Source organism: Labrus mixtus, chromosome 11 (assembly GCF_963584025.1).
Source record: "Labrus mixtus chromosome 11, fLabMix1.1, whole genome shotgun sequence".
Taxonomy (NCBI): domain Eukaryota; kingdom Metazoa; phylum Chordata; class Actinopteri; order Labriformes; family Labridae; genus Labrus; species Labrus mixtus.
The window spans coordinates 20,156,270-20,176,327 of NC_083622.1; the positions used below are offsets into that span (position 1 = coordinate 20,156,270).

A 20,058-nucleotide genomic window follows, 5' to 3' on the forward strand; every position below is an offset into this window, starting at 1 on the left:
AATGGCAGTAATACAAAATCACATGTTGCCATTACAAAACCCTGTGTAAGTGTGCATCCACAACCTTTCCTGGGGATCGAGAAGGGAACAGTATATTCAGGGCAGTCAATTTACATTTTTTACTCACGATTTATCACTGAATTGCAATAGTTAATTGCAATTCATCACATTTAAATCCCATGTTTGATATTAAATTTTTTTGTCATGCTTTTATTTTGTAGTTTGAACTGTCTTATGCTAAGGGGAATTTTTTTCCTCTTTGGATAAAGAAGCACTTTTATTTTGAAAGAAACTAAGACTTCCAGTGATCGAAGGTCCAACATTAACTTAACTACACACAAAAAAAGAACTTGTTTCAGATTGAAGAGTAAATGAAAATAACCAATGGGAACAGTAAAAAAGTGAAATGTTTGATGAATATTACTTTTAACTCATCAACTGAGCTGTCTGAGAGTTTGAACTCCCAGGCAGAGTTTGAGGTGAAATTAACCATTCAAAAATGCTGTGTTTTTGTTTTCCATCCCTGCGACTTCAGGAAGATGCAGAAGGGACAGAATAGAATAATATTAGGGATTTAACGATTCACTCAACTCACGATACAATATGACTCATGATTCTGGGTTCACGATACGATTCTCTCACAGTTTATTTAAAAAAATCAGACTGTAGACAAATTATGACTGAAACAGATTCCTTTAGAGGCTGCAAAGCCTGGCTTTTTAAATGTTTTTTTTTCTCGCAACAAGGGGAGGTGATTGGAGCTTCTCATTGTGGTGTCGATTAAATGCTCAGCTGCATCATGTTGGTTGTGCTTTTGTAGTTCCCTGTCTTCTTACAGTATTTGCACACAGTTTATGTCTTGTCTGTTATCTTCTCACCTCTTTGATTTTCTGTCTTTGGGAAGCCAAAATGCTTCCACACCTCCGATTTAAAAGACTGTGGTGCGTCCTCAATTACAAAATCTTGCCGCCTCTGCTCTACAACTGCTGACGCTCACAATATTATTGTAATTAATTTTTCAGAGTACCGATGTGAATCTTGACACCTTTGAATCGAATTATCACGATTTTAAGATTAATCTTTACATCCCTAGGTATAAAATATAATTATGACAACCTCAGAGCAGACAGTCTCACACCCCCCTAAAGTCTTTGATGTCCCCTCTTTGGGGCCCAGACCCCAGCCTAGGAACCATTGCATTAAACCAATCAAAGAGGTTGCCAATTAATTTTCCTGAGTTATCATTGAGAAAGAGTAATACAAAAGAAACGGGTAAAAGACAAACTGTTTCTGATGGCCTTGGTAACGCAGCTTAATTATGAGAATCTTGAAAAAAAATCTATTTATGTGCTGCTGCTTTTGCATTAGTCAGTATACAGAGGCATCTGTTTTTAATTTGCATCCATCTTTTTATTTATCCATGTGATCTCTAAAAATATGAATTGGCCCGTACTCGAAGATTTCACACAATTTCCTACAAATATTTGATAATGTCAACTTCAATGTGATGCTGTTACGTCTTGGACCTTTTTTTTTTTCTTCTTTTTTTTTCCCTATGCAGTATTCATGTTGATTTATTTTAATTCTAGTATTTAAAGAACAAGAGGAGGTCATACTTGGTCATAATTTGGCCCAAATGTCTCAATGAAATCAAGGATGAACTCTTGATGGTTAAGGTTTAAAGAAACCTCAGAAAATCTCAGTAATGTATGAACATAGTTGTATTACAATGTTACAATTATTGTTACATATTTTGTGATTTAACTTTCCTTTGTATTTGTCTTGCTGTCAGGAAAAGGGTCTGCTGTCGATAACACGCTCTGACAGACACAAACAAACCTTTTTTGGTTTTATGTCACTCCTGCAGATGGTGGTGCAAACATGCATCATAAAAATGTTGTCCCACGTGTGCTGATCATTCGTTTTAAGGGCGACATTTTCTTTCAAACGATTCAATAGATATCCTCCCTCCCATGGCCACCTGACAACACTTACAATGTCAGTCTATGGGAAACGTTTATGGAAGTTAAGTAGAGACATACAACCATGGAGACTTAAAGTGGCCAGGCAGTGTTTGCAGATTTGTTCTGTTATTGATGTTTCTCTAAAGATGCACTACACACTGCAGAAATACTTGCTACAATGTTCACAGTCTTATCAAAGTTCTTGCTGTATGTTTGCTGACCATTTTTCTTTCCCTCTTTTCTTTTTCTACATCAGGGTCTTAATGGCCGTCATGGGCAGATTGACTTCTCATCCAGCAAAGAGAGGAAGTCGTCAAAGAAGAAGGTCGGCATCGTGATTGGGGTTCTGATGGGGATTCTAATCCTTGCAGCTATAGCAGCGTTCCTCATATGGCTGTTTGTCTGTGAGTATAGTTTAAACCTGAACTTTTCTCTAAAGGCAAAACACTACAGAATGTAATGCTAATCCCTTAACATGTTTGGATGAATTAATAAGGACCTTTTTTTTATGAATCAAGTTTATTCCTGATGGAATTAGATAAGAACTTTGAGTATTTACATTTCTAACATCAGTTAATGCCAAGCTGGGCATTACATCAGAGAACTGCAAAGTAGATCATTCCCACTTGTTGTTAAGGCACAGCTCTTTGATATTAAAGTGTAAGAGTGGCTTGTTTGGACTTGGTAATTTCCCATTAGTGTTAGCCTATTTGACAGCTACGACATTCTCCTTTTAATAATGCATCGGAGAAAAATGTCACTGAGTCCATGGCGCAGCTTCGTGTGTCTGATAAAAAGGCCTCTGAAGTCTTGATAAACAGCCTCTTGATTCAACTGGCTGCTTTAATTGCTCTGAGAGCCAAACTGTCTTCTCGGTAAGGGATCACACTTCACAACTTTTAAATAGTGCTCCAAGGCCTGTTTAAAACCCAGAGTCTTCTCTTTCATCAAAGGCAGCTATCATACAGCATTTTGTTGATCAAACACTGAAGTCTCGCCTGCCTCTCTCCTTCAAGTTAAAGACGCTGATTCAGGATCCACCGTAAGTATGCAGCTCAGCCCATCCACTCAGGTCTTCAGTGGACACATGAAGTTAGTCGATGTGCCGTATAACGAGAAGCTGGAGGATACCAAGAGCAAGGAATTCCAGTCCTTGGCGGATAACCTGGGGGCAATTGTGAGTTTGACACCCAAAAGACATGACATTCCTATTCTTGCTCCTTTTCTTCATTGTTTATTGTGGACTATTTTGAGCAATACACCCGGTTCCCTTTACTCATTGTGGATTAGTCGTGGTTGTTGTTTGGCATCGTTGAAATGCTTTTTTTTCCCTTTTTTTTTATGTCCCTCCTAGTGCGCAGAAACTGCTGAAGGCACATTTGCGTGGGTAGAATAAAAAGGCCGTACATTGCCTCCGTAATTTCCTCAACAGCATCTCCTATTATTGGAGGCAGTGGAGCTGTTTGTAGCACCACTTAGGAGCATGTTTTGATAGCAAAAAAGCATTCACTCAAATACCATCAGGCAAGCACTTTCTCAGTGAAAAGCTACTGAAGTGAGGGTGTTAGGTGAGGATTAGAGTGTAAGTGGTTGACTGGAATATGAGATGACTTGATAAATGGAGGGGTAAGCTTTATGTTTTGTACGAGGTTTGCACTTTCATACAACTAAAAAGACAGCTTTTGAAGAATACCTTTAGAGACAAGTCACTGTTGACATGATGCATACAAACTGTAACGTGTGGTTACAGTAAAGTAGAGATGTTTCAGTACTAATACCATTATTGGTATCAGTAACCAGTATCAGCCTCAGCCTGCGATTCAACCTGAATTGTTTTTTGGTAGTAGCCAGTCTGCTAATGTATGCATTAGTCCAATATGATAATCATTTTCCAACGGAAAAAATAATGTGGTTTCAGCTACTTAAGATATTACAAACAACACACTTCAGTGCTAGCGCAGGATTGACTGTTAATAAAAACAAACCACAAGTTTACACCTCCTTCTGTTGTACAAAAGTGAAGCCGAAAACACTCCTTGTAATGGGTGATCACATTTGGAGCTGGTGACAGAATATAGAGCCAGTCTTGCCCAGTATCAGCTGGCGGAGCTGTGATACTGACGCCCCGCTTCTTACACTAACCGAAACAAACATTTAACTTTCCAATAGTTCAGACTCTTCAGTTAAGAGAGGTTCTTGGTATTGTCCAATACTCCAGTCCAGCTATAGGTATTGGTATCTTAAAAATGGTGCATCTCTATATTGCAACACATGTTCTAGAACCTTGCTCTAAGTCTTTAGCTTCACCTTTCGGGTCTTTTTCGAACCAGCCACTACACCCTGTCCCTACCCACTACCCCTCTGTTTGCGCATCCACGCAGAGGGCCCGCCCTATTAAGTCTGCCGCTGTATTTAAACCCTACACCTTCATTCAGCTGGGAGTGTGACTTCTAACAGAGTGCACTCTGCCACGGAGGGAGAGGATGTAGGGGTTGGTTTGACAAAGGCCCTTACTTTCAAATTGTCTAACGTCATTTTTTTAGACATTTCTTGATATTTTATTTTATGATAATTGACCAATTAGTCCAGCGAAAAATCCTTTTCCTTTCCCATCATGTCATTTTCTGCTTTCATTACCAAATCATACAAATGAAACCTGCTCATCCCCTGCAGCTGCTTTTTTAACCCTCATCTCAAAAAGCACTTGCTCTATAGTTAGATAACACTGCACATGCATAAAATATGGCATTGACCTCAATTAAAGACCACAGAGTATGACTGCAGCCTTGTCTGAATCAGTTCGCAGCTCTCTAAAGCCGAAGGCAAGACAGCTAATTGAGAATCCTGTTGTAGTGTGCTTTTCATGGAAGGCAGTTTTTATGTTAACATGCTCATTTTGTGCTTTGTCTTTAGGCTGACAAGCACAAATCTTGTACATGTTCTTTTCATTAAAAAAAAAAAAAATTCTCTACACAGCTGAAGGAAAACTACAAGAAAGATCCACTCCTTGCTCAATACCACACCAGATCTGTCATCTCTGCATTCAGGTAAAGTCATGGTCTTGAGCCCCACTTCATTTTTTAAGTAATAGAAAAGAAACGGCACATTAAAACTTGTTTTCAAGACTGTTGTACTTCTTCGTACTTTTAAAATTACATTGAATTAGTTTGTTATCTTGTGATCTTGCGGGATATACATCCAGTGGTCTAGTAAAGAAGTGGGTATACTCTCTTTATTTATGTGGGCCGTCCAGCAGAGGATAATCTGCCTCTGTTATAAACAGTGACATGTGAGAGTCCTCTTGAATATTTGCATATTAGCCAATTAGAGACAGAGTGGGGAGAGTCATCCCTTCACCATCCACAACTTAGAGAATTGTGAACCTGTGTGGATGTATGTCTATTTTTTGCTACGTCTCTGAAGTCAAACACAATGGTCTCCACCTGTTCTTCTTTCCCATCATGCCTCCATTTCTCTCTCTTTTTTTGTTTCAACAGTGAGGGTGTGATAGCCTACTACTGGTCCCAATTTGATATTCCAGTCGAAGACCTGGAGATCATGTCGGAGTTCTCTGAGCAGCGAGTGTTGGAGACACTGGAGAATGGCATTGAAGCCCAGCGCAAAACAACAGACCTTAAAAATATCAAAATCACTGAGGTCACTGCCTCAAGTAGGTACCAGCAGGAGTCGAGTGGGTGGGTCACAGTAAGGGACATGACATTCAACAAGAGGCATGGATAAGGTGCTGTGAATGAAAATCTGAATATAATAAAAACCCATTTTTATTTGATATGTGGTCACGAGAGAAGCTCAAATGCTGTTATAAAACCATACTGCTGTGTTGTGTTTTTATAAATGTATGGTATCTATCTAATCATGGTGATCATTTCACTGCTTCCTCATAACAACCAACTCAAAAGACAAAGGATAGTGGACAGCTTGAGAATCATTTAGCCTTCAAGTAAACCATGATAACCCATTAGCTTTAGTTAGCAGACAGCTAATATTAGTACTTACAAAGACAGAGTGCCCTGAGACCAGGACAAGACCAAGACATTTAGGGGTCGAGACCGAGTCAATACCAAGACCAGATCATTGATAAATATCAATGAAGATCAAGACCATCAATATCATTTAAGTCAAGTTTGCTTTTAGATAAATGTGACCGCAACAAACAAGGTCGCTGCACTTTTGTTTTCAAAGCAGCACAATGCAAAGAAATCTTCAATCTTAGCAAGTTTGTATATCTAACTTTTTGTGAAAAATGTGTGATTATTCTGATAAAAGCCACATTCACTTGACAAGTCCATACATATATTTTTAATAGCTTGAAATAAGATTTGTATCTGGATTTGTCAGGTGAATGTGGCTTATCATAAATGTAAAGAGATATTTTTGACTAGAAATTAGATGAATAGGCTTGCTGATATTTAGAGTTTTTGCAGGTGTCTAATATGAATAAGACAAAAATGTATAGATTTCCAAAAATGTTGTGACCTAACAACAGCTCTTTCATTCATAACTTTAGTTAAAGATAAGATAAACTCCTTATGGTTTGGAAACCAAACATCAAATTAAAAATAAATTGAAGTTATTGGTTGTTTTAGACAGGAGCGTATTCTTTCTAATCACAGTAATGAGGTGGTGAAATAGTCTGTCCGTGGTGGTCTTGACCGTTCTTGATTTAAAATCTGTTTTCATATACATCACATATAATATGTTGCTTCATCTTATTGTATCCAAAGATTTCCCTTCATATTTACTCTGTCTTTTCTGCTGCTGCTCAGTACTGCAGGTGAGCGTTGACATGACAACACTTTTTCAGATTCCCTACATCTATACAACCTGGAACACAGCAGTATGATATCATAACAAAATTTGATCTTCCAACCTGAGCCTGACATTTGAGGAAAACAGCAACCATGTGAATATGGTCGGGTGTCGTCTCCTATCAGCTTTGGTATTCAGTTTGCTTTCTATTTGTATTGTAGAAACCTGCCCTGAGCTGTGCTGATAAGATGATAACAGATAAGCCAGACCTTTCTGCTTTTGCTGCGTCTGAGATTGCACATTTTATGTTGTTTGGACCCTCTAATGATATTAGCTGGGCTCTGGCCTGGCTTGAGACAGCCATTTTTCTTCTTTCTGTCTTCTCAGCATTCACATTGCATTTGTCCACACCCTGGCCACCAGCCAAGTGCTGGCCCCTGTGACTCAGTGGTTTTGGTGCTCTTTAAAAAGATTTCTGTGGGTATGATTTGATGTTGCTGTCTCATATAGTTAGACAGAGATGTATGGCTTGCTGCTGTAGGGCAAGGTGAGATGAAGCAGAAAGAGCTGCACACCATCACCAGCTCCCTTAACCGCGGGGAAATGGGACAGAAAATGTGCAACCCAAATATTTTGGGGTTGTGCATCAAATTCTATCAGCATCCCAATGTTGGTGACCCATTCTTACATTTCCACCTGTTTCCTTCTGTCTCTCTCCCTCTCTCTCTCTCTCTCTGTGTCTTTAGTCACAGATCCTCGAATGGCCAGGAACCCCAGAGGTGCCAGTGAGTATTGCGTGTCCCACTTCAATCACGTGCAGTTGTAATTGTCCAGCTGGCTAAATGCAAACACTCGTGCAAGTCTGTAACAAATGGCTGGTCCAGCCTGTGTTGTACATGTGCTACTCCAGTCAGAAATGGAGAACCTTGTTATCAGGCCAGAGCCAGTCAGACACTGTGCCAGACACTTTTCTTTGTCACTGTCTGGAGATTCATAACTGTGGGATGATTAGACTACATTACATTACCATAGTAGCTGGGCTATTCTTACACTAACCCCTCTTCTACATACAACTATCACATAAAGGATGCACAAACTTGTGATTACATAGTGCTTAAATGTGGTGTTTGTAATGGAAAAGTTATGTGTGATGATCATGGTATCATATCATGACGAGTTTTAAGGTTAAAAAAACAAAACAAGCTATGAACTACCGATTCCTGGTCACATCACAATGCTCACTGAACAATGTTGTGATTCCCAGAGGAGTGTTTCTTCCGCCTGGAGGCCGGTGAAAGGTCGCAGACATTTTCATCGCCAGGTTACCCCAAGGCCTACCCCTCCCGTTCTCGGTGCCAGTGGCAGATTCGAGCTTCAGAGGGCAAAGCCATATTGGTCACTTTCCCCTTCTTCAACATCGAGGATGACTGCTCCGATGACTTCGTCTCCATCTTTGACTCTTTGAGTCCGGATGACTCTCAGGCCATCACAGAGTAAGTCCTAGGGAATGTGAATATGTGGTGGGTGACATGTTGACCATGGCACAAAGTCATACTGGTGCTATTTTAAAGTAAACCTTTTAAGAAAGGACCGGGTTTAAATATAAAAAAGATTTATATGCTATGCATCTTAGCAGGTATGCATCTGCCCCCGAGAATCTTTTTTTTTTTTTAAATTAAAAAGTCAACTGACTCATATTTACTCCTTTAGTAATCATAGTGACACCAGTCACGTATAATGCTTTAAACTGAGGTTGCAAGGTTCGTTTGATGGGCTTAACCAACATATTTAGCTTTTTTTAGCCTTGAGAGGGGAAATGTAGTTCTTTATAATTCCTAGAAGACAAAACTGCAAGGATTCACTTTGAATGAGACTGAAATGTTGCAAAGGGATTTAGGAGTAAAATCTGTTTCAAAGTGGGTGGGAAACATTTTTCACTTGATGCTTTCACTGGATTCTCTTTTTTTCATATTTCTTTTTGGCCCTGAAGCCTTTAGTGCTGCATGTCCCATTTTATTGTTAACTTTTGAGACCTCAGTGAGATTGAGTTGGCTCAAAAAGACTTCTCCTTTCAAATCTGTGATGGGTGCCAACCTGAGTCCTGCTACACCACTGAGTGTAATTGCAATGAATCTAGGGGGGGGGGGGTGGCTACAATTCTGATACTACAAGCTCCTGATGCTACAATCAGTTGTAGCTGCAGGCAATTTAAAAGTCAGAAAGCATTGCCAAACAAATATGCGTTACCAAGTGATGCATAACATTTTTATAAAGCTATTGAGCGATCCGCTTTATCCAAGGTGACATGGGGTTTATGAGAGCCATAATATAATACTCTGTAATGACATTATTCTACTGGAGGTAGATGTATTGCTGCTCTTGCAGTGTCATTTACACCTCCCTTGCTTTGCCGGCAGTGTTGCTGAAACTTTTTTTTGCTAATGCACCTAATCTTTGACTTTGAAACTCTGCCTAAGCAATTTTTATCTAGCACTGGCACATCTCTGCTTTTTTTTTTTTTATCTCTTTCTCTACCTCTTGCTGCTTATCTATTGATTTGTTCTCAATTTTTTTTTCTTAAAGTATTTAAACTTGTTTGCTGAATGGATTTTTATTGCTCCTGACTAAAAAGAATAGCAGTATTTTGAGTTAAGTATGGTTAAGTATTGAACAGCCTTAGCTAAAACAAAACATAATTCAGTGACGAATCAGTCATTGAGCTTACTCTTCATGATTGTTTCTACTACCTTTATCAGGAAACAGCCTTCTTACTGGTTCTCTAACACTACCTGATATGTTCCCCATCTTTCTTGATTGTCAACAGGAAGTGTGGTCAGAGGCCGCCCTCCAACCCCCTCGAGGTGTCGTCATCTGGGAATATCATGCTGATTAACCTGATTACTGACGGTTTTGTGCAGAAGCCTGGATTTATGGCCAATTATAGAGCCATCCCCAAATCTAAAGGTAGCAATGGCACTGTCAGCACTTGTTATCCTCCACTTCCAAACTTCAATGTTTTGAAACAGTTAACTTAGATTTCTTGAACTGTGTTTAATACTTAATCCATCACAAGCAAATGTTTAAATATATTTTGTTTTCAGTTCAACGCTGCGGTGGTGATCTTACTGAAAGGGAAGGAGTCTTCACCTCCCCTCTTCACCCCAGCTTTTATCCTCCCGCTGTGGACTGCAAGTGGACCATCAAGGTTTGCATCACTGCTCCTCTCCCTGTCCCCTCCTCTTCCTAAAACCCCTCCATCCTCCTCCTCCTCCTCCTCCTCCATCCTTAGCCTGCCATGAGAGAAATGCTGAGGCAGCACTGTAGAAGCCAAGCTGTTCAGTACCTCTTCTATCTTCATCTGTCAGAGCACTGTTGCTGCCGCAGCTCTAGCTGGGCTGCGGTGTTTTGTGTGTTGGAGTTTTATGCTGGTGTGTGTTTATTGTGTGTGTGTGCATGTTTGCCCATGGTCTGTTTGGGTGTGTAGCAGCTTGTCTGCCTGCCCTTACACTGGCTACAGACACATGTCTTAGTGTGTTGGTGGAGGAGTGACATGCATGGTAAATAAGGTGGCTATGAACCAATCAGGTCTCTCATTGTGCTGCAGGTCCCTGCTGGGAAGTTGGTGAGGGTAAAGTTCAACATATTTCGCATGAAGGAGCCCGGCGTGGACATCCGTGTGTGTCACAAAGACTATGTGGAGGCTATGGGCACCAAGTAAGACATTCACTTATTTAAATGATACCCTGAGCAGTGTGTGGTACATCATTGTTTACAGACTGTGCGTACAGTTTCCTGAGCAATTACTCACATTTAGAGTTTTCTATCTTCACTTTCACTCCAAATAAAAATGTTAGATAATGGGACTAAACTGTTTTAAACTACTGCTTCTCTGATTGCTTAAGTTTCTTGCACTTTTAGACATAATTTGTGTCATTGCCCTTTTCTCTTATCTCTGTAATGACTCCTATTATTACAGAGTGCTAAAAATGTATAAAAATAATAACACTATACTACTAAATAATAATTTAATTTGTATAGCAAGTTTCAAGCAAGAAGCACATAACATAAAATAATCTGCCAAAAGTATCCAGCCATCCATTTTTATCCGCTTCCAGCAAACTCTGGGTCTACCCCGGGGTCTCCTCCCAGTTGGGTGTGCCTGGAAAACCTCCAAAGGGAGGCAGACAGGAGCAATCTTAATCAGATGCTCAAACTACCTCAAGTGGCTCCTTTTGAAGCAAAGGGGTAGCAGCTCTTCTCTGAGCTCCTCCCGAATGTCGGAGCTCCTCACGCTATCTCGAAGGCTGAGCCCACCACTGTCCAGAGGAAACTCATTTTGGCCGAGATCTTATTCTTTCAGTCCCATAGCTCATTTCCATAGATGAGGCTTGGAATGAAGATTGACCAGTAAGTCGAGAGCTTTGCCTTCAGGCCCAGCTCCCTTTTCACCACAACCGTTCGGTACAACGCGTTACTGCAGACACTAAGCCAATCCCCTGTCAGTCTCACGGTCCATCTTACCCTCACTCGTGATCAAGATCCTGAGATACTTAAACTCCTTGATTTGGGGCAAAGACTCACACACCACCCGAAGTCAGCAATCCACGGTTTTATTCGGCAGATAACCATGGCCTCGGTCTTCGGGCGCACTCATGCAACAAAGCTGTCCCGTACTGCATGATTGTCATGCCTCCCCATTTCCCCGCTGGTCTGCCCTCACACTGCTTCAGGACTAACCGGGCTTGAGCACAGTTACCTCTTGAACATCACGTCGTAATACAACGCATGCATGGCTTTATGTATGTTCATAATTATGAAGTGTGCCCAGTTTACAAGACAGGCGGACTCAAAAAAAAGTAAAAAAGAAGAAGAAATAAAAGAGACACAGTTGAGTCAGCATCCACACATCGGAGAATAACAGTTTTCCCAGGGAGGCTGAGAAGTGTGATACCCCGATAATTTGAGTACGGTCCCCCTTTTAAAAAATGGAAACCACCACCACCTTGGTCTGCCTCTTCACAGGCACTGTCCCAGACCCCCGCTAGACATTGAAGAGGCACGTCAGCCAAGACAGCCCAACAGTGCCCAGAGCCTGTAGCATCTTGGCCCACAAGTATATGTTTGAAAAAAAAACAGAGTAAAATACAAGCACATAATTTTGAATAACCAAAAAAAATAATTATTATCACTAAAAATTAGAATAACAGACACATTATTGCATGACTTAAAATCCGGGTGTTGCACATGTATGCGTCATGGGAACAAATAAGAATAGTTTGCAGGGAAAATGGCAATCAATATACTGTATATTCAAATGATTTTAAAGACTCGTTTAAATGCAGTGAGAGACGTAAAAATAAGCTTGACTTTTCTTCTGAACGTTTGTTTTGTGTCTCAGGTATTGTGGAGAATTGTCCTCTTTGTCAATAACCAGCGACTCCAACGTCCTCGAGGTGAAGTTTCACTCCGATGAGTCGTACACTGACAAAGGCTTCAGCGCAGAGTACAGCGCCTACGATCCCGCAGATCGTGAGTTTAAAGTCTGGTCTGGCACCCACATTTGCTTGACAATTTGCAAGATTGGCGTGAAATGTTGTGTCGTGACAGTGACACTCATAGCCTGCCATTACAGGCAAGATGCAGGGAGTAACTGTCGTTTGGGAGACCACCAGGCACTGGCTGACTGACAGTCAAATAGAGCTGTTTAGGGATAGAGGCTTAGAAACTGCAGCAGTGAAACTCAAGAGCTAGACTAATCACCAGAGAGCTTGTTTATTGGGTCCATTTTATTTGCCAGTGTCAGTCAGGAGCACTCCACTTTCAATTCCCTTCACTCTTTATGTTGTCTCCCAGTTTGAGCGAAATGGATTTATAATTGCTCTGATCAACAGGGACAAGCAGTGGCAACATGATGGATGCTGCAAACATACACTGTCATTCCCACTTGCTCAATTTGTCATCATGGTCTTTATTTCCTTTTATTCTCTGTTTTTTGAGCAGCTTGTCCCAAAATGTTCGCCTGTGCTTCCGGCATCTGCATTTCCAAAGATCTACAGTGTGATGGCTGGAACGACTGTGGTGATATGAGTGACGAGAGGAAGTGCAGTAAGTTCCCTCTTGACCCATCCACACATCTTCTGTCTTTCTGTAGTCTAAATTTCTCATCCTCTTAAAAATAGCCTCCTGCCTGCTTTTTATTTTTACAGTTCTTGCCAAGAGGTGGATCTTCAGATCAATACCACTCTCATAACTTAGCCCATTAAATATAAGGCTACAGCCAGCAGCCAGTTAGCTTAGCATAAAGTCTGGATACAGCCTTAATGGGACAACTAGCTTGACTTCATCACAGGTTAAAAAATCTAAATAGTAAAAACAAAGATTATGCGATTTATATAGCGTAATGTAACAGACTAAGTCTTTGCCTGGTGCAGTGATTTATTTCATTTTGAGGTTGCCAGGCTTTGGAAAGTTTCTTATTGCAGACATTAAAGTTATAGCCTCATACACAACCCCCTGTAAAACTTCAACTTCTATTTTTAGGAAGCACTTAGCAACTTTAATGAGCCATAGAAGACATATTTTGTTACCTTCACAAAAGAACAAGACTAGTGCTTTTCATTCCAAGCTATGGCAACAATCTTCATATTGGACCTCCAAACCTAAGGGGTTGCATCAATCTCCTTTTTGAACTATTTGTAAAAACTGTTTGTGTTTTTATGAGCCAGGCTTGCAGTTTTCTGTCCTTGTGTATTGAAGTTAAGCTAACTATTGTTGCTTTCACACTAGCACAAAACTCCCAAAAACCTTGTGAAATATTCAGAATGAGTTGCATGTGTGAACGCAAGCAGCCAAATTTTTCACTCCAACTTCAGATGGAATTTTCCTGCCAGTACCTAAGTACATTTCCACATGAAGTTTGGGTGAGATAACATGAGAACGCAGCGGGAAATATTTGTTAAAATTCACCCCAAGTAAGCAGGAGGGGGTAGTGGCGTTAATATCCTGCGACTGGCACATGACCAATGACTATGCATGTGACTGATGTGATCTCCATGCAAGTTATAACGTTTTGGTTTTTTTTTCTTCTCAACTATTTTGTGGGTATTATGAATGTGTCGAACTACACATTGATATAAAGGCAAAAAATCCTCATTATGTTTCAGATTTTGTTGCTCAAATCGCCGCTTCTGAGCTCTTTGAATTTGATTTCAAGGCCAGACTGCCTGAAATTTTATTTAAATTTTCAGGGGTGCATATGTGAAAACAGCCTATCTTGATATTTACCCTTCAAACCTTAGAGTGTTGCCTATTTTTCCTCTTACTTGGGTGAACAAGCAATTAACCTTTCTGTAACATTTTACATATTCAGTGATTAATGTTGAAGATGATCAAGTTTTTCAAATCACTCAATTGAACATCTTCCTGATTTTGTTGTTTAATACCATTCTGTTCCCTCAGAGTGTGAAAAGGACCAGTTTTCCTGTGGGAACGGTCTGTGCAAACCCAAACTCTGGGTGTGTGACCGGGTCAACGACTGCGGGGACGGCAGTGACGAGAAACAATGCAGTAAGTGTTTTCTTCTTAAAGCGCTCTTTAGGGGACACAAAGCACTATCTAATGCTAGGCTAATCATGCTAACATTAAATGCACATCACTGCTAATGTTCTGGTCAATGACTCTTTGGCTGTGTGCAGTCATTATTGTATCAGTAATGGAGTTTGTTTGAGGCCTCGCCCAATTTGCTGAGCATCCATCCAGACCCTTAATAATGTGTAATACTCACGGGGAGAGCGGAGACAGATGCTAATGTCCACCACAGCTTTGCTGCTAATGTCCTCATGAAAAGTTATGTGATTGTCCTTTCCTCAATTGAATTTTCATCTTTATTTTGTTATAATTTCCTCATGACCATGATCCATTGCCTCCAGATTGTGAGGAAAACGAGTGGCGCTGTGGCGATGGACTTTGTATGCCTCAGGAAGTTGTGTGCGACAGTAAGCAGGACTGCGAAGATGGAAGTGATGAGGCCTCTTGTGAAACATGTAAGTGGTTACTCTTATTCTCCTTCCAGCCACTCAGGCATTTAAATAAAACCCCACCAGAGTGGTTTTAAAGCATGTACCACAAACCATTAAGCAATTAACCTTCATCCAAGGATCAGAAAAGAGTTAGGTACCGCAAAAATTCTACAGTAAAGACATCATTTTTTACACAGAGCAATTTTAACTGTTAATATTCTTTTATCATTACTTCTACTACTTCTACTTCACACTTTAACAATTTCCCTTTTGCTCACATACTCGCTTTCACGCACACACACGCACACACACACACACACAGGGCACTATTGCATTTCCTCTTGATTTTCACTTTCGTGAATAAAGAGGGATATTAGGCCTCAACCCCAATCAATACCCCCAATCAATGCAATCTGCTCCTCAATCACTTTGCATTGTGCTTTCAAAGCTCACTTTAAAGCCTCGCTGATTGCATAGTCTTTTTACCCCTTCAGACTAGCATTGCTCTAACACTTTGATGGAAATATATGTGCTATGTGTGTTTTGATATTGGCACCTGTCTCTGCCCGGCCATAGCTCCAGGTATCTGCTCCGACTTCAGCTTCAAGTGTGAGAACAGTGACTGTGTCAACAAGGTGAACGCCGAATGTGACCGCGTCAACGACTGCTCTGATAACTCAGACGAAAAAGGCTGTGGTGAGATAATTTTTTTTCCTTTCACTCCGCCTTACAAATTTCCGCTTTTACATTTTTTTCCCCCCTTAAACAGCTGAAAGTGGATCTAATCTTTTCAGTGTCATTCAAATAGATTACAGAAGAGCCGGTTGAGCTGCATGTTGGACTGTCTGTTAGAAAAGTGCCTCAGGCCTTGACTGCTTTATTTATTTCATTCTTCTTTGAAAGTGGCTCTTGTCATCTCTGAAGTTTTTATTTTTTTCCCAGTTTCAGCCTCGGGGTGTGTCTGAGCTTTTTTTTTTTTTGGTTTTCTTTTTCTTTTTTGATCAGCTAATATGCCAGAGTGCTTTATTAGGATTCCAACGAGCCATAGTAGCACTCAAAACCAAGGCCGACATCATGATGGCTTCAAGTCAGCTAAATCTGATTTCAGATTTTCTATCTCTGATCACTTCTGCCAGTCTCAACTGGTAGTTAACACCCGTAATTCAATGCGCCTCCTTTCTCATTATGTTCTGATTTTTATTGCCAGATTGTGGCAGAAGGCCATACAAGATGAACCGCATCGTGGGAGGGCAAAACGCAGATCTAGGGGAGTGGCCATGGCAGGTCAGCCTTCACTTTCTCACCTCTGGGCATGCTTGTGGAGCATCAATCATATCAGAGAGGTGGCTCCTTTCTGCTTCACACTGCTTCATCACCAGCAGCCCAATGTAAGTCACAGCTGAAGCGTCCATAACACTCGTGCACATGTACAGAGCTGGACTATACTGTACACATCCTTAACCACAGTCTGTCTCATATGTTTTGTGTTCTAAACCGTTATTGTTTTCCTCCAAATGTTATTATTCATCAAGTTATTTACCTTTTATTCAATCTCATTATGCAATACTCCAATGCACTTTCTGCTGGAAGAATAGTAGAACTGTGCACAACAGAGGACCATTTATATGAAAATTGCAAAGTCTGAAAATTAGCCCCTGATGATGCAGTTAATTCAGAAAAACCTTGGGGGGGCCAAATTTACATCTCATCTATTAAAAACCAGGAGGATGTAATAATAAGAGTGACCTGTAGGTGGAGCACTTACCATGCTGTTAGTCAGGGAATGTGTGCATTTTCTTAGACTTTCAGTTGCTGTTGATATTTGCTGTACACACCATAATTTAATTTGTAAGCATTTTCTAGATTGGACATTCAAGCCACTAAATAGGTTTTTTTTTTACAGTCACTGCTCATCATAAATAATATCAAGTGTTTTCAACATATCTTGAAAACTGAATGCAACCCAGCAGAATTACAATGTGGCATATCCTGCCTTTGTTGCCTAAAAGTGTTTGCAGTAACTGTTAGAGAAGGTGTGTTATTGCTTTCTAACACTCTAACCTTTAAGCTGCGTATGCTTCAGGCCTTATTTGGTTTGGTATCGTATTAGATTGGACACAAGGTCATGACATTGCATCCTCCCATCCTGGTGCTTGCGAGTACAAAAGCATAACCTTTCCCCTATGATCCTACCACAGGAACTATGTTGCATCCAACTGGCAGACCTATAGCGGCATGCAGGACCAGTACAAGGAGGATGACAGCGTACAGCTCCGCCCATTGAAGAGGATCATCACCCACCCAGATTACAACCAGATGACCTTTGACTATGACATCGCACTGCTGGAGCTCAGTCAGCCGCTGCAGTTCACCAACACCATCCAACCCATCTGCCTCCCCTCGTCCTCCCACGTCTTCGCTGCAGGCACGCCTTGCTGGGTCACAGGCTGGGGCGCGCTTCGAGAAGGAGGTATTATGCACTAGTAGAACTGTAGTAGGGTTTTTTTCCCCACTGTAACTGATTACTAGACACAATGTGAATATTTATTCTGTTATTCCTCAATTACGGGTGATCCGCACTCCAACTGTTTTTTTCCTTTTTAGCATACCCATCTCACATCAAAATGAAGACACCCCACTCCTCCCCCATCCTTCTCACAATTAGCTATTCATCTCTGTCCTTTATCTTTATTCCCTGCCTGCTTCTTTCTTCTTCTTCTTCTTCTTCTTCTTCTTCTTCTTCCCTTCATCTCTTTCTCACTTCATTCTGTCTTCTTTCTTTCCTTTAATGTCCCTCCAATTTCTTTATCTCTTCCATCATGACAAACTTCTTTTCTGCTCAACCCAACCTCCTTTTTTTTCCTCTCATCCTTTTCTAATCTGCTCTATTCCATTAAGCCTTCTTCCATATCCATATATCAAGACAGACGCCGGCTCTCCTGGGAAGCCTCTTAAACCTTCATTAGCTAACACTAATCCAGCCCATTAACACCTTTGATGTTGGTGACGAACACAGAGGTCATGTGGCAGAGTACTGACCCCTTTGTCTTGCTCTCTCAGGTCAAAAGGCACAGCTGCTGCAGAAGGCATCGGTGAAAATTATCAATGACACAGTGTGTAATGTGGTCACGGAGGGCCAAGTCACCTCCAGGATGCTCTGCAGCGGATTCTTGGCCGGAGGAGTCGATGCATGCCAGGTGAGACTGTGCTATGTTCTCCATCCAAAGGGCGGAATATAGATTTCCGCCACATATACAGTAGGTTTTCGCACCTTATCAAGCTCTCATATATATATATACCCAATCTAATAACAATTCCCCTCTGCTTGTCATCACCAGGGAGACTCTGGAGGGCCCCTGGTGTGTTTTGAAGAAAGTGGTGGGAAGTGGTTCCAGGCCGGCATAGTGAGCTGGGGCGAGGGCTGCGCTCGTCGGAACAAGCCCGGCGTCTACTCGCGCGTCACCAAGCTGAGAGAGTGGATCAAGAAGGAGACAGGGGTTTGAGGATGATGTAAAGAGCAAGGAGGGATGCAGAGCAACATGAAAAAAAACTTTCCGGAGAAGGAACATTTGAGTGTGATTCAGGACAGGTGTCTCAAAGCGTTGTCCTTTAAGCAGCTGAGGAGACTCTCGCATGGACTCAGCTACTTGCGTGGAAGCACTTTATTTGGTTGCCAACTCCCTTTGAACACAGCCCCTGTTACTCACTTTCACACACACACACACACACATGCAGACATAAACTACACTAACTCATATTTTTGTATATCATTGTTTGCAAACACTGTATAGTCTTAATGTACCTCCGAAGATGTCAACATGTTTCACAAGTTATCATAACCTTAATACATGTGATGAAATATGCATGAACTCATAATTCGCTTTAACTTTTACAAGATCTTTTTATGAATAATGGATTAAGGATTTTAACTTTTTATAGGTTTTTATGTTGATTTTCAGCCCTTTTTAAGCCTTTTGGGTTTTTCTGAACAGGTGCCATGGGCTTTGGTGAATGTTGCACTTTGCGTATCCTGTATATAGTTTAAATAGCTTTACATATGGGGTTTTATTTATCAATTGTCTAACAATAAGACATCTTTGAGCACATTGGCTTCAAAACACTCACTTACTTCTGACTATTTTCCAAATAATAGTTATCTTGTGATTGATACCTACAGTATCTGTGAAGCAGCCACTAGTCTCCGTTTTTATCTGTTATTAATTCAAAACATCAACTTGTCGGGACATCCACATTACTGTGTGTTGAAATAAAGATGAAAAAAAAGTTTTAAAAAAAGGGACATTTTAATATAATACTTAAGTGAATGAAAACCAGAAGCAGCCAGGAAGGTGGGAAAAGCACTAATCAATTTAAAGGCCTGTGAGCTGTTTGGAAAATGGCCAGCAGTTAATGCTAAGTACACAAGATTTGTAGGCAGAAAACTCCAGTGTGGTCCCAGAAGATGGATCTGAATGAAAGACTGGACTGTTGCTGAAGTTGTTTTAAGTTGTTGTTGATCTGAAGCTTGGTCCTCGATCAGTATTTCTGTTGCATAAATACACGTGCTGACTGGCCTTGGCTGCTCTGTGAATGAGTTTCCAAAATGTTATATTCAAGAGGGGAGGTGGAGGATGACGATTAGATCCAAGTGGCTCTATGTAAGCTCAGGCTGATGGGGGTCTTCAGTAAAAAAAAAATACCTGAGGGCCAAAACAAATCAATAGGGTTTCACAATATGACAGAGCAATGCAGTGATTTCTTTTCCCCTTTCAAGTTGCCATCTTTGGTCACAACTTCATCAAATCTGAGATTTGATCAGGTGCTTACTTTACTCTTAATCCCTGACTTAACCTGGAAATAGTGTTTCCTGGATAAACAAACCAAAGATTTGCACAAGTATTATTTATTTTAAGGGAAAAAGTTAAAAAAGATTATAAGGATATTGCTGAGCTGCTATTTGTTGTTCTCTTGCTACAGGTGAAAGTTAAACAGGTGTAAATGTGTATTTTTCAGAAATAAAGATAAATACATAACATAAGTATTCTACAAAAATTGTTTGGATTATGGACATTTTTGATGTTGAAACTTTTTTTTAGATGTTTGTAAACTGATGTTTTTATGAGCGTTGATAATAAACATCTTTAATCAGATTCCTCAGTACCTGATTGTATCACCTGTATTATTTGTCTCAGATGAGGCCTGGTTCTGCATTGTGTTTTGCATGATAAATTGGTGTCTTGTGAGACCTTGTCCCTCCTCACAGTAGAATTGTAATGAGCATGTACTTCTCCTCCCCGCCGTGAGCA

At 40.6% G+C, this 20,058-nt stretch overlaps 1 protein-coding gene across 1 annotated transcript in view; it reads left to right on the plus strand.

Moving 5' to 3' along the window:
• The window catches only part of st14 (ST14 transmembrane serine protease matriptase), a 26,466-nt gene extending 6,554 nt beyond the window's left edge, over positions 1-19,912 (plus strand). Inside the window, exons 2-19 of the mRNA XM_061050694.1 lie at positions 2,221-2,368; positions 2,981-3,141; positions 4,941-5,011; positions 5,462-5,634; positions 7,481-7,519; positions 7,999-8,227; positions 9,559-9,698; positions 9,836-9,939; positions 10,339-10,448; positions 12,133-12,263; positions 12,735-12,839; positions 14,193-14,300; positions 14,663-14,776; positions 15,329-15,448; positions 15,960-16,140; positions 16,951-17,222; positions 17,813-17,949; positions 18,091-19,912. Coding sequence (XP_060906677.1) covers positions 2,221-2,368; positions 2,981-3,141; positions 4,941-5,011; positions 5,462-5,634; positions 7,481-7,519; positions 7,999-8,227; positions 9,559-9,698; positions 9,836-9,939; positions 10,339-10,448; positions 12,133-12,263; positions 12,735-12,839; positions 14,193-14,300; positions 14,663-14,776; positions 15,329-15,448; positions 15,960-16,140; positions 16,951-17,222; positions 17,813-17,949; positions 18,091-18,255 — 2,508 coding nt within the window. The 3' untranslated portion in view covers positions 18,256-19,912. The remainder of the gene's footprint in view (positions 1-2,220; positions 2,369-2,980; positions 3,142-4,940; positions 5,012-5,461; positions 5,635-7,480; positions 7,520-7,998; positions 8,228-9,558; positions 9,699-9,835; positions 9,940-10,338; positions 10,449-12,132; positions 12,264-12,734; positions 12,840-14,192; positions 14,301-14,662; positions 14,777-15,328; positions 15,449-15,959; positions 16,141-16,950; positions 17,223-17,812; positions 17,950-18,090) is intronic.
• Positions 19,913-20,058: the final 146 nt, after the last annotated feature.